This window comes from Heterodontus francisci, chromosome 7, assembly GCF_036365525.1.
Source record: "Heterodontus francisci isolate sHetFra1 chromosome 7, sHetFra1.hap1, whole genome shotgun sequence".
NCBI lineage: Eukaryota > Metazoa > Chordata > Chondrichthyes > Heterodontiformes > Heterodontidae > Heterodontus > Heterodontus francisci.
In genome coordinates, this window is record NC_090377.1 from 17,029,957 (window position 1) to 17,045,360 (window position 15,404).

The 15,404-nt window shown below is 45.9% G+C and overlaps 1 protein-coding gene across 1 annotated transcript in view; it reads right to left on the reverse strand.

Moving 5' to 3' along the window:
• Window positions 1-404: 404 nt before the first annotated feature.
• slc15a2 (solute carrier family 15 member 2) overlaps window positions 405-15,404 on the reverse strand; it is a 134,131-nt gene continuing 119,131 nt past the window's right edge. Inside the window, exons 20-23 of the mRNA XM_068034852.1 lie at window positions 14,953-15,049; window positions 13,844-13,990; window positions 8,328-8,432; window positions 405-734 (exon numbers count right to left, since the gene is read on the reverse strand). Of these exons, the coding sequence (XP_067890953.1) occupies window positions 549-734; window positions 8,328-8,432; window positions 13,844-13,990; window positions 14,953-15,049 (535 nt within the window). The 3' untranslated portion in view covers window positions 405-548. The remainder of the gene's footprint in view (window positions 735-8,327; window positions 8,433-13,843; window positions 13,991-14,952; window positions 15,050-15,404) is intronic.

Consider the following 15,404-nt stretch of genomic DNA (forward strand, 5'->3'; position numbering starts at 1 on the left):
CCATGTGGGTAGGGTAGTGTAGTGGTTTATGTAACTGGACTAGGAATCCAGAGAACATTAGTGTAAATCCCACCATGGCAGTTTGAGAAGTTTGAATTCAGTTTCATTAGAATCAGTAAAAATGGCCGTTCTTGTAGAAGGAAACCTGTGTCCTCTATTGGACTGGCCTATACGCGACCCCAGTCCCACTCCAAAGCATGCTTGACTCACGACCACCCTCTGATGTGCCTAGCAAGCTGCTCAGTTGCATCCGAGGGCTAGAATGCACATCACAAAACACCACCAGCGTCTGAGGGTACCTCGGGCTGGGCAATAAAGGTTGACCTTGCCAAGGAGGCCCATCAGTGAAATAAATGTCTTTGAATTCTCCCACCCCGGCCCCCTAGACCTGACACCAGTCAAAATAAAAAAAAAATCATTTACGCTTTACTCTGAATACACACTCCTGATTAAAGAAACCACAAACATCTACATTGGCAACGGAATTCGTTCAGTAAATAATACTGGAAGCAGGAAGTTAAGAAGGTTTTCGGCAGGAAGGAGATGTTCTATATCTTTGTCTGCTTGACTGTGCTGAGGCAGATATCTCTGTAGGGTGGAGGCATCTCCTCTTCTTTGTCCTCATCTTTGCTGACCAGTTGCTCAGAATCCACGTAAGTGTAGAAGTAAGCCATGATTGTGAAGATGACGGAGACGGCAAGTAAGAGGCAGGCAAAGAGCACAAACTCAGCCCACTGCGGAGAAACAGGAAATGCGTTACTATTGGCATCACAGAATCGATCAGCACAGCCACGTGGCACCTCTTTGAAAACGACTATTCCTGCTCCCCATGCTCCTTCCCAATAGCCCTGCAAACTTCTCTTTGTCAAATATTAATCCAATTCCTTTTTGAAAGCTACAATTGAATCTGCTTCCACTGCGCTTTCCAAGTTACAACTCACTCACATTCTAGTGGGTATATGTCTTTATATTGGCGTGTTTTTCCCCGATGGTAATGACCTACTAAGGGTAGAGTCCTGCAGAGAGCAAGGGGCCCCCTGTGTGCACCCCAGTCTTTACTCATGAGCCTGACAGTGAGTTTCTGTTCAACTAGTGGGGAATATCACAGTCAAACCTGATCATAGCTGACTTCCCGCTATGCACTGGACCCCAGGAACAGGAGGAGGCCACTCAAGCTCCCCTCGGGCCCGTTCCCGCCATTCAGTTAGATCCTGGCTGATCTGTGACCTAACTCCCGCCTTTGCCCCTTGACCTTCAGTTAATAAAAATCTATCAATCTCAGATTTAAAAATAACAATTGATCTGGCATAAATTGCCATTTGTGGAAGAGAGTTCCAAACTTCTACCACCCTTTGTGTGTAGAATATAGGAACAGGACAAGGCCATTCAGCCCCTCAAGCTTGTTCTGCCATTCAGTGAGACCATGGTTAGCCTAACTCCATATGGCCTACTTATGTCCCTGCACTTTTTATCTTCCCTCCTGAAAGGTCTGGCTCTAACTTTTAGCCAATGCCCCCTAGTTCTAGATTCCCCAACCAGTGGAAATAGTTTCTCCCTATCAACCCTATCAGTTCACCTTAATATCTGGAAAACTTCGATCAAATCATAAGGTCATAAGAAATAGGAGCAGGGCCGAACAGGAGCCCGTTGAGCTTGCTTCGCCATTCGATACGATCATTCCTTAACCTTCCAAATTCCAGAGAATATGACCCTAATTTATGAAAACTCTCCTAGTAATTTAACCCTTAGTGCCCAGGTATTATTCCGGCAAATCCTTGTAATGAGGGCAGGGGGGCAGTGGGTGCCTGGAGCAAGAACCTCAGCTGACTTTTTCAGAGATATTAATGGTAATGTCAGACACTGGAGCTAAATTAGCACACGCTGACACTGGCACCAGCAATGTGATTGACTCTTAACTGCCCTCGGGAATGGCCTAGTAAGCCATTCAGCTGTATTCAAAAAGACAGCTCACCACCACCTTCCCAATGGTAATGAGGGATGGGTAATACATTGCCTTGCCACAAATAAATAAAAGAAGGCATCTGGTTGTAGGTTAGTCCTGGGGCATTCAATTCAAACAACCTGTTATCTATGAATAAATACTTCAGTTTGCTTGCTTTATGTCTTGTTCCACAGCAGACAGCTGACATTGTACTGAGGACTGTTTGTTACTGTGCTTCTGCTGAGGGACATTATGCTGCTTGCTTGTCAGTCACTGGTTGTCCCAGGTAACAGCTCAGACAAACAGCCCCGACAAAAGATCAATGTAAGGACATTTTAAAGATTATTTTTCGGTCTTTCAGGGCCAAAAAATGTGTTGTTCTGAAATGATACACAACAGACAACACACAGACACACAACACACAGCCACTCAACACACAGACACATAACACTCAAGACACAACATACAGACACACAAACACACAACATACAGACACACAAACACACAACATACAGACACACAAACACACAACATACAGACACACAACACATAATACTCAAGACACAACACACAGACACACAGCCACTCAACACACAACACACAGACACATAACACACGGACACACAACACACAGACACATAACACTCAAGACACAACACACAGACACACAAACACACAACATACAGACACACAACACATAATACTCAAGACACAACACACAGACACACAGCCACTCAACACACAACACACAGACACACAACACACAGCCACTCAACACACAGCCACTCAACACACAGCCACTCAACACACAGCCACTCAACACACAGCCACTCAACACACAGCCACTCAACACACAGCCACTCAACACACAGCCACTCAACACACAGCCACTCAACACACAGCCACTCAACACACAGCCACTCAACACACAGCCACTCAACACACAGCCACTCAACACACAGCCACTCAACACACAGCCACTCAACACACAGCCACTCAACACACAGCCACTCAACACACAGCCACTCAACACACAGCCACATAACACACAGCCACATAACACACAGCCACATAACACACAGCCACATAACACACAGCCACATAACACACAGCCACATAACACACAGCCACATAACACTCAAGACACAACATACAGACACACAAACACACAACATACAGACACACAAACACACAACATACAGACACACAACACATAATACTCAAGACACAACACACAGACACACAGCCACTCAACACACAACACACAACACACAGACACATAACACACGGACACACAACACACAGCCACTCAACACACAGACACACAACACACAGACACACAACACACAGACACACAACACACAGCCACACAACACACAGCCACACAACACACAGCCACTCAACACACAGCCACTCAACACACAGCCACTCAACACACAGCCACTCAACACACAGCCACTCAACACACAGCCACTCAACACACAGCCACTCAACACACAGCCACTCAACACACAGCCACTCAACACACAGCCACTCAACACACAGACACATAACACTCAAGACACAACACACAGACACACAAACACACAACATACAGACACACAACACATAATACTCAAGACACAACACACAGACACACAGCCACACAACACACAGACACACAACACACAGACACACAACACACAGACACACAACACACAGACACACAACACACAGCCACACAACACACAGCCACACAACACACAGCCACACAACACACAGCCACTCAACACACAGCCACTCAACACACAGCCACTCAACACACAGCCACTCAACACACAGCCACTCAACACACAGCCACTCAACACACAGCCACTCAACACACAGCCACTCAACACACAGCCACTCAACACACAGCCACTCAACACACAGCCACTCAACACACAGCCACTCAACACACAGCCACTCAACACACAGCCACTCAACACACAGCCACTCAACACACAGACACATAACACTCAAGACACAACACACAGACACACAAACACACAACATACAGACACACAACACATAATACTCAAGACACAACACACAGACACACAGCCACTCAACACACAAGACACTCAACACACAAGACACTCAACACACAAGACACTCAACACACAAGACACTCAACACACAAGACACTCAACACACAAGACACTCAACACACAAGACACTCAACACACAAGACACTCAACACACAAGACACTCAACACACAAGACACTCAACACACAAGACACTCAACACACAAGACACTCAACACACAAGACACTCAACACACAAGACACTCAACACACAAGACACTCAACACACAAGACACTCAACACACAAGACACTCAACACACAAGACACTCAACACACAAGACACTCAACACACAAGACACTCAACACACAAGACACTCAACACACAAGACACTCAACACACAAGACACTCAACACACAAGACACTCAACACACAAGACACTCAACACACAAGACACTCAACACACAAGACACTCAACACACAGCCACTCAACACACAGCCACTCAACACACAGCCACTCAACACACAGCCACTCAACACACAGCCACTCAACACACAGCCACTCAACACACAGCCACTCAACACACAGCCACTCAACACACAGCCACTCAACACACAGCCACTCAACACACAGCCACTCAACACACAGCCACTCAACACACAGCCACTCAACACACAGCCACTCAACACACAGCCACTCAACACACAGGCAGACAGACACACAGGCAGACAGACACACAGGCAGACAGACACACAGGCAGACAGACACACAGGCAGACAGACACACAGTCACATAGGCTGGGATTTCAGGTTGGGCAGACGGCAGCTGGCCACTGACTCAAAAGTCAGTGGCGAACCCGCTTCTGCCTCGCCTGGGATCCAACCCGCATTTTATGTGTCCCCGAGCTTTAATTGTTCCGAGGCAGGATTTCCAGCAACTTGAGCTGCTGGCCAATCAGCGGGCCGGCAGCTCTTAGTCCCAGTAGCGACACCGGGAATGGTGGTCACTGCTGGGACTGCAGCCCAGCCGAAGACATGGAGCCGGGAAGACAGGTAGGTTTTGGTTGTCTCGCTGGGGGTAATCGGTCAGATCCCGACGAGGCAATGGTGGTCAGTTGGGAGGAAGGGGGCGTGTTTGGTGCTGGGGATGGTTGGGATACTGGGGGCAGCCCTCCATCGGACACCCTGTGCCTGATGAGCAGGGTCCACCCCCGGGACGATTGCAGTTGCCTTGTTTGCACAGGCGGCTTTTCCCTACTCCAGGACGCCCACTTGCCACGCATAAAACCCACTTAAGGGCCTTTTTTGGCCTGGGGAAGGTGGGCCATTTATCACCACTGCCACCCCCCACCCCCAACCTACGTAAACGGCAGCGCAGGCGGGAGTGAGTCGGGAAAGCCTCCTGTTCCATTTTACGCCACACCGCCACCATCCAGCTCGTTGGGGTGGCGTAATATTCCAGCCACAGGCACACAACACACAGCCATATAGGCACACAACACTCAACACACAACACAAGAAACATAACAGAGACACACAACACAGACACACAGGCACACAGGCACACAACACAGACATATAGGCACACAACACAAGAAGCACACCACACAGACATATAGGCACACAACACTCAAAACACAACACAAGAAACACAACAGAGACACACAACACAGGCACACAACACAGACATATAGGCACACAACACAAGAAACACAACACACAGACATATAGGCACACAACACTCAAAACACAACACAAGAAACACAACAGAGACACACAACACAGGCACACAACACTCAACATACAACACACAACACACAACACAAGAAACACAACAGAGACACACAACACAGACACACAGGCACACAACACAGACATATAGGCACACAACACTCAACATACAACACACAACACAAGAAACACTACAGAGACACACAACACAGACACACAGGCACACAACACAGACATATAGGCAAACAACACTCAACACACAACACAACAAACACAACACAGACACACAACACAGACACACAACACACAGACATATAGGCACACAACACTCAAAACACAACTCTCAAAACACAACACAAGAAACACAACAGAGACACACAACAGAGACACACAACAGAGACACACAACACAGACACACAACACAGACACACAACACAGACACACAACACAGACACACAACACAGACACACAACACAGACACACAACACAGACACACAACACAGACACACAACACAGACACACAACACAGACACACAACACAGACACACAGGCACACAACGCACAGACACACAACACACAACATGCAGACACTCAACACAAGAAACACAACACAGACACACAACACAGACACACAACACAGACACACAACACAGACACACAACACAGACACACAACACAGACACACAACACAGACACACAGGCACACAACGCACAGGCACACAACGCACAGGCACACAACGCACAGGCACACAACGCACAGACACACAACGCACAGACACACAACGCACAGACACACAACACACAACATGCAGACACTCAACACAGGCATACAACACACAGACACAGGCACACAACACACAGACACATACACAGACACAACACAAATACACACACAGACTCTTGTACAAACATATACACACACATATGTTCATACACATGCACACATATACACACAGACCATACACATGAAAATGAACACACCCATACATGTGCACACACATGCAAACACACACACACGTGCACATACATACATGCATACATGCACCTATACATGCACATACACACATATATCTTTTGCCTCCTTATCTTGAGAGACAATGGATAAGCGCCTGAAGGTGGTCAGTGGTGTGTGAAGCAGTGCCTGGAGTGGCTATAAAGGCCAATTCTACAGTGACAGGCTCTTCCACAGGTGCTGCAGAAAAATTTGTTTGTCGGGGCTGTTACACAGTTGGCTCTCCCCTTGCGCTTTTGACTTTTTTCCTGCCAACTGCTAAGTCTCTTAGACTCGCCACAATTTAGCCCCACCTTTATGGCTGCCCGCCAGCTCTGGCGAACGCTGGCAACTGACTCCCACGACTTGTGATCAATGTCACAGGACTTCATGTCGCGTTTGCAGACGTCTTTAAAGCGGAGACATGGACGGCCGGTGGGTCTGATACCAGTGGCGAGCTCGCTGTACAATATGTCTTTGGGGATCCTGCCATCTTCCATGCGGCTCACATGGCCGAGCCATCTCAAGCGCAGCTGACTCAGTAGTGTGTATAAGCTGGGGATGTTGGCCGCCTCGAGGGCTTCTGTGTTGGAGATACGGTCCTGCCACCTGATGCCAAGTATTCTCTGGAGGCAGCGAAGATGGAATGAATTGAGACGTTGCTCTTGGCTGACATACGTTGTCCAGGCCTCGCTGCCATAGAGTAAGGTACTGAGGACACAGGCTTGATACACTCGGACTTTTGTGTTCCGTGTCAGTGCGCCATTTTCCCACACTCTCTTGGCCAGTCTGGACATAGCAGTGGAAGCCTTTCCCATGCGCTTGTTGATTTCTGCATCTAGAGACAGGTTACTGGTGATAGTTGAGCCTAGGTAGGTGAACTCTTGAACCACTTCCAGAGCGTGGTCGCCGATATTGATGGATGGAGCATTTCTGACGTTCTGTCCCATGATGTTTGTTTTCTTGAGGCTGATGGTTAGGCCAAATTCATTGCAGGCAGCCGCAAACCTGTCGATGAGACTCTGCAGGCACTCTTCGGTGTGAGATGTTAAAGCAGCATCGTCAGCAAAGAGGAGTTCCCTGATGAGGACTTTCCGTACTTTGGACTTTGCTCTTAGACGGGCAAGGTTGAACAACCTGCCCCCTGATCTTGTGTGGAAGAAAATTCCTTCTTCAGAAGACTTGATCGCATGTGAAAGCAGTAGGGAGAAGAAAATCCCAAACAGTGTGGGTGCGAGAACACAGCCCTGTTTCACGCCACTCAGGATAGGAAAGGGCTCTGATGAGGAGCCACCATGTTGAATTGTGCCTTTCATATTGTCATATTCACATACACACATATACATGCAAGTACACACATGCATACACATATGCACATACTTACCACATACGCACATGCACGCACTCACAGGCCACAAATTTACTGATTCACATCACATGTGATATTCTCTACCACTGAAGCCGTGTAAAAAATGAGCTGCTAATTCGCCATCAGCCCATGGCACTACCACTGCCGACCAATCTCCCCCGTATTCTGTCCAAGCCACGGCCTATACAGTTATGGTCAGAGGGTCACAATAGGCAATGGCACAAGGGAAAGAGCCATTGGATCTCTTACCTGTTCCATGAACGCAGCCTTGGCCACAATAATTACAATGATATTCCCGAAGGCGACTGTCAGGAGCCAGCCCGACTGAAGAACAGCCTTCATGTTCACAGGGGCCTGAAATAACAAAAATGACAGCAATTTTGCACTCCGATATAACACTTCCCCGAAGAAATAAATAATTTTGAAAACTTCTGGTAGCATCACACAGCACAGAAGGAGGCTATTCTGCCCATCGTGTCTGTGCCAGACCTTTGAAAGAGCTACCAGATTCGTCCCACTCGCCTGCTCGTCCTGCAGACTATTTACACGTATTTATCCATCTCCTTTTGTTAGTTACCATTGAATCTACTGCCACCATCCTTTCCGACAGCGTATTCTAGATCACAACAACTCGCAGAGTAAAGAAAAAATATTCTCCCATCTCTCCCTCTGGTTCTTTTGGCAATTAAGTTCTCAGTTGCAACCAACTAGGTAGAACAATCATTTTCTGTAAACTTGGGACAGCCTGGGGACATGTGTGACTGTGGGACAGGAAGTGGGATTGGATTCTATTTTGAAATAAGTGAGTAATTTGAGATGTGACATCTGGTGAGTGGAGCCCGCTGAGAAGGAACAAATTACTTTGGACCAATGCTTCCCGAAGTTCTTCACCACTGAGGCTTTCCTCACTCTATGTCTGGGTCTGTTATAGACACATTGAAAGAACCTAAGAGTATAAGAAGCTGGAGCAGGAGTAGGCCATACAGCTCTTTGAGCTTGCTCTGCCATTCAATAAGATCATGGCTGATCTTCTACCTCAACTCCACCTTCCCACACTATCCCCAAATCCCTCGATACCCTTCGTGTCCAAAAATCTGTCAATTTCAGTCTTGAATATACTCAAATGTCTGACCATCCACAGCTCTCTCTGTTAGAGAGTTCCAACAATTCACATCTGAGTGAAGAAATTTCTCCTCATCTCAGTCCTAAAAGATCCACCTCTTATCCTGAGACTGTGACTCTAGTTCTAGACTCTACAGCCAGGGGAAACAGAATCTGTACCCTGTTGAGCCCTCGAATAATTTTATATGTTTCTCATTCTTCTAAAGAGAATGCAGGCCCATTCTACTCAACCTCCCTTCATAGGACAACCCCCTCATCCCAGGAATCAATCAAGTGAGCCTTCATTGCACTCCCCCTGAGGCAATCTTCCTTTAGGTAAGGCAACCAAAACTGTACATAGTCTTCCAGGTGTGGCCTCATCAATGCTCCGTATAATTGTAGTAAGACTTCTTTATCCTTGTACTCCAATCCCTTTGCAATAAAGGCCAACATGCCATCTGCCTTCCTAATTGTTTGCTCCACCTGCATGTTAACTTGCTGTGTTCTTTGTATGAAGACACCCAAATCTCTCTGAACATCAACATTAAAATGTTTCTGACGATTAAAAAATATTCTGATTTTCTATTCTTACTATCAAAGTGGATAACCTCATACTTCCCCACATTTTACTGGATCTACCAGCTTCTTGCCTAATTACTTAACCTGTCTATATCTCTTTGCATCCTCTTTGCATCCTTGTTGCAGCTTACATTCCCACCTAGCTTTGGATCATCAGCAAACTTGGATACTCTCAGTCCCCTCATCTAAGTCATTAATATAGATTGTAAATAGCTGTGGCCCCAGCACTGATCTTTGCCGTACCCCACTAGTCACAGTTTGCCAATTTGAAAATGCCCCATTTATCCCTGCTTTCTGTTTTCTGTCCGTTAATCAGTTCTCTATCATGCTAATATATTACCCCAGTCCGATGGACCTTTACCTTGTGTAACATTATCTGCCCTTCTAGCTACAACTTTAAAAAAACTCTAACAGATTTGTCAAACATGAGTTCCCTTTCATAAATCCATGTTGACTCTGCTTAATCATATTATGTTTTTCTAAGTGCCTTGTAATCACATCCCCAATAATATTTCTAGCATTTTCCTAACTTCTGATGTCAGTCTAACTGGCCTATCATTCCCTGTTTTCTCTCTCCCTCCTTTACCATTGCATCATGAGACTATCGGGAAGTTAGACGGAGAAGTAGATGGACGTTAGCCTCTACTCATCGAGTAATTCCTATGTTAGGATGATCCATGGAGTTTTGTCTTGATATTTGGCTCCATCGGATGGCAGTTGGGAGAACTGCAATTCTTTATTGCACCACCACAATGAGGATCAGTAAGGGTCAGAGGGAATTTTCTTGGGGCTTCTCCCACTCTGCCGCTCCATAACCTCGACGGATGTCTGGCAGAAATCTTCCCCCTACTTTCCCCCTCCATCCCCAACTAATTCAGCACAGAGTGAAATTGACATCTTCACGTCAATTCAATTGGAGAGGAGAGAGTGCAGAAAAGATTTACGAGAATGGTTCCGGGGATGAAAGACTTCACTTGCATGGATAGATTGGAGAACCTTGGGTTGTTCTCCTTAGAGAAGAGAAGGTTGAGAGGAGAGGGGTCTGGACAGAGTAGGTGGGGAGAAACTGTTCCCATTGGTGGAAGGATCGAGAACCAGAGGACATCCAAAGTGACTGGAAGAACAACCAAGGACGACATGAGGAAGAACTTTTTTTATGCAGTGAGTGGTTAGGATCCGGAATGCACTGCCTGACAGTGTGGTGGAGGCAGATTAAATCGGGGCTTTCAAAAGAGAACTGGATAATTATCTGAATAGTAAAGATTGGCAGAGCTACGGGAAAAAGGGAGGGGAGTGAGACTAGGTGAGTTGCTCTCACAGACAGCCGGCAAGGACACGATGGGTCGAATGGCCTCCTCCTGTGCCGTTAACCATTCTATGATTCCATCCAGCAGCAATTGAGCTGATAGGCCATGTGTAGTGTACCGATGCAGTCCATGATTGATTGCAGTGTTAGCTTACAAAACCCAGACAACTCAGCTCGAAATATATTTATATTTGTTGCTTGCTGACTGGTTCTTCTCTGGATTTTGTGGGCCTGGATGTTTGGACAGGGCTGTTCATATTGCGGTTGCTCACTGATCCTAAGTCGGGATGTCAAGACTTGTGGTACAGGCAAATTAATGGAGAACGCAAGACTCGAAAGTGTGCATTAAGCTGTGTTAGCTGTAGCTCAGTGGGGAACACTCTCGCCTCGGTGTCTGAAAGACTTTGGGTTTAAGTCCCATTCCAGAAATTCGAAGCCAAAATCTAACCTGACACTCCTGTGCAAGTACTGAAGGGGTGCTACACTGTCAGAAGTGCTGTCTTTTGGATATTAAACTGCGGAGACGTTCATCAGCCAATTAGTATGAACATATTCTCTAGATGTCATAGGAACAGGAGCAGGACATTCAGCCCCTCAAGCCTTTGCTGCCATTCAACTAGTTCATGGTTGATCTGTAGCTCAGTTACATATTCCTGCCATAGCTTCATATCCATAAATAGCTTTACCCAACAAAAAATCTGTTGCTCTCAGTCTCATTTTTTCAGTTGGCCCCAACATCTATTTATTCTATGTCCCCCTCACTTTTGCCAGGAGAGTTCGTTGGACTAGCTCCTGTGGTGATTTTCTACTTATTTCCTCTCGAGTCTGGCCAGGGGGCTGGTATAACAGGAGCAGTAGATCTGGCCTGCCGAGTGTAGAGAGGTTTTAATGCTGCTGTGCTAAGCGATAGCCAGTCACCAATTGGGGTGCCGCGCGCCACTACACGCGCCCCCCGCACGCCCATGGTCACCCAGTCAGAGGAAGGGTATTATTCCACTTGACAAAGCACAGATGTGAGCAGCAGACACTGTCCCAGTCACCGGGAACTTAAACAATGGAGAAAGGTCAACAAAGATGGGCTTCCTTTATCTGGGGGCAAAAAAAATCCAATTTAATCAAACTTTTCATGATTATGAGGGGGAACTGACAAAATTAATCCAAGCAAATTGTTCACATTGGTGAGATTACGTGTTAAAAATTAAGAGGTTACGTGGAAGGAGAAGTTCGGTGGAATTTTTTCACACAGAGCTTATGAAATAAGTTAGAAGGAAAGGTTGTCAAAGAGGGCAGGTAAGCAGGTGAAGGCTTTAGTGAGGGTACAAAAAAGATTTACGAGAATGGTTCCAGGGATGAGGGACTTCAGTTACGTGGATAGATTGAGAAGCTGGGGTTGTTCTCCTTTGAGAAGATTATGAGGAGATTTGATAGAGGTGTTCAAAATCATGAGGGGTCTGGACAGAGTAGATAGGACAGGTCGAGAACAAGAGGACATCAATTTAAGGTGACTGGCAAAAGAACTAGAGGTGACATGAGGAATAGCTTTTTTATGCAGTGAGTAGTTTGGATCAGGAATGCACTGCCCGAGAGTGTTGTGGAGGCAGATTCAATCACGGCCTTCAAAAGGGATAAGCACCAGAAAGGAAATAAGTGCGGGGAGGAAAAGTGGGATGTCTTGGGTTTTCCCAGCTGGATTGGACCTGCGCCTTGTGACAACAGTCAGGCCAAGTCCATCGTTGCTAGGGAAATAAGATGGGAAGGGGACAGAAATTTTCACATATATGCCAAATGGATCTTCAAATGCTGGGACGCTCCAAGGAGGTGACAGTGGGGTTTGCACCAAGACACTCCCTCCTATTGGAGGGTCTGGGGTAGGGCTGGGAGCAAGTGGAAGAGGGCAACAGCAGCAAGTAGGGCAATTCTTTCCCCTTTTCCAACAGGAACCTCCGGCCTTTGGAGCTTTGTGAATACTCTATCTCCAGGACTAGTGCCTAGCGTAAGGAAAGGTGGTAAAATATCAGCCCTAATATGTTGACAAGGGCTGTGAATTGGAAAAACATGGGTTTGTTGGGCTTAATGGCCTATTCATGTTGCAGGATACAGTTTATGAGGAATTTGAGACATGAGATGCAATAAGTGTAGTGTGCTTGGGAGGAGAAAGGTGGCATTGCGACTGTGGTTCCACTATTGGGGTTTTCCTCACTTCATGTCTGGGTCCGCTGTAGAGATTAATTTCTATGAATGGTCAACAACTCCATTATCATTGTATCATATGACTGCCAAGATGTTGGAAGGCAAACTAGATTCTTTATTCTTTCATGGGATGTGGGCTTCGCTGGCAAGGCCAGCATTTAATACCCATTCCTAAATGCCTTTGATAACTGAGTGGCTTGCTAGTCAACCACATTGCTGTGAATCTGGAGTCACATGTAGGCCAATCCAGGCAAAAGAACATTAGTGAACCAGATGGGTTTTGACAGCAATTGACGATAGTTTCATGGTACCATTACTGAGACTATCTTTCAATTCCAGATTTTTATTTATTAATTGAATTTAAATTCCACCAGCTGCTGAGGTGAGATTTGAACCCATGTCCTCAGGGCATTAGCTTGGGCCTCTGAATTACTAGTCTAGTGATATCACCACTAGGCCACTGTCTTCTCAGGGACGGACCCTGTCTTTTAACACCAAGTAATTCCCACAAAAAAAATTCTTATTTCAGGTCAGATTTCTCTCTGTGAACACACAACGACATCAGACAGGCTCATGAACAAATCAATACCTGTGAGTAAGAGAACTCGACACCAGTTATAGAGAACATTACTTCACCAGTAGACATCAGGACATACTGTGGAATTTGCCATGCAATGTGCATTATGTTTGCTTTGATGTCTTCGATCTTCCAAATCTTCAAGCTGCCATTTCCGGGCTGCAGATTAGTAAAACACAACAGAGTGAAGCAATGCTTCCCATCACAAGGGATATCGTGACAAGGTGCAGGGGGATCCAGCAAGGTTCAGATCAACAAGCCTCGCCAACAGGAGCTTGGAGGGAAGATCCATAAATAACCTTCTAGAAAGCTGTCGCTGAAGCCTTCACCAATGTCACTGACAAAAGGTTTCAAGATTTTTTTTGTCTTATTGAAGCTAAACCATAGTTTGTTTTATTCTTTTATGAGACGTGAGCATTGCTGGCAAGGCCAGCATTTATTGCCCATTCCTAATTGTCCTTGACAAATGAGAGGCTTGCTAGGCTATTTCAGAGGTTAGTTAAGAGTCAACCACATTGCTGTGGGTCTGGAGTCACATGTAGGCCAGACCAAGTAAGGACAGCAGATTTCCTTCCTAAAAGACATGAGGAACCAGATGTGTTTTTACAACAATCGATGAATGTTTCATGGCACCATTACTGAGACTAGCTTTCAATTCCAGATTTCTTTTCTTTAATTAATTAATTGAATTTAAATTCCACCAACTGCCGTGGTGGGATTTGAACCAGTGTCCCCATGACATTAGCCTGGGCCTCTGGATTATTAGCTCAGTGACATTACTGCTATGCCACTGTCTCCCCACACACTTTAACTAAAGGGTGCAGATACAGTTGCAATTACTAAATATGAAACTGTATTCAATTCCAGTTCTTACCTAAACAGACAACATTAAAAGATTTTTCCAAAATATTACATTAATTCAGTAAATGTTTTGCAAAGCATTGACCTGTCTGTAGAATCTTACAGCATAGAAGGAGGCCATTCACCACATCGTGTCTGTGTCATCTCTTTGAAAGAGCTATCTAATTAATCCCACTCCCCTCTGCTCTTTCCCCATAGCCCTGCACATTTTCAAGAATATATCCAATATAATTGATTGTTTCGTCGAGTTTTGCACTCACCATTTTATTCATAATGATGGTGTATGCTGCTCCAAAGTCTAGCAGGCCCACATCCACAGCATATTCCATTGTACCAACTTTGCACTTTCCTTCGTAGCTGTGTGAAAGACAAAATTAATTAGAGGAAAAAGGGCCTGATTTTCAGTCCTGTTAACTCTCCAAATATGAGTGCAGACAAGGTATAATGGAGAACTAAATACGGCCCCTATCATATCCATCTTGTTCCGGCCACAGCCGAGATTCTGGTAGGGTCCATGGCGGCCAATGGAAACTCCCATTCAACTAAAGCCAAGAGTGCCATCCATTGGACCATTTCAGATTAGGATCCGCCCCTCTCTTTAACAAAGATGGCAGCCCGTCCTAGTAAGGTCCTACAATTGACTCGACACCTGCACGATTCCCTTACTTTGCACTGTGCCAAAGAATGGCCTTTAAAGACAATCCTGTTAGAT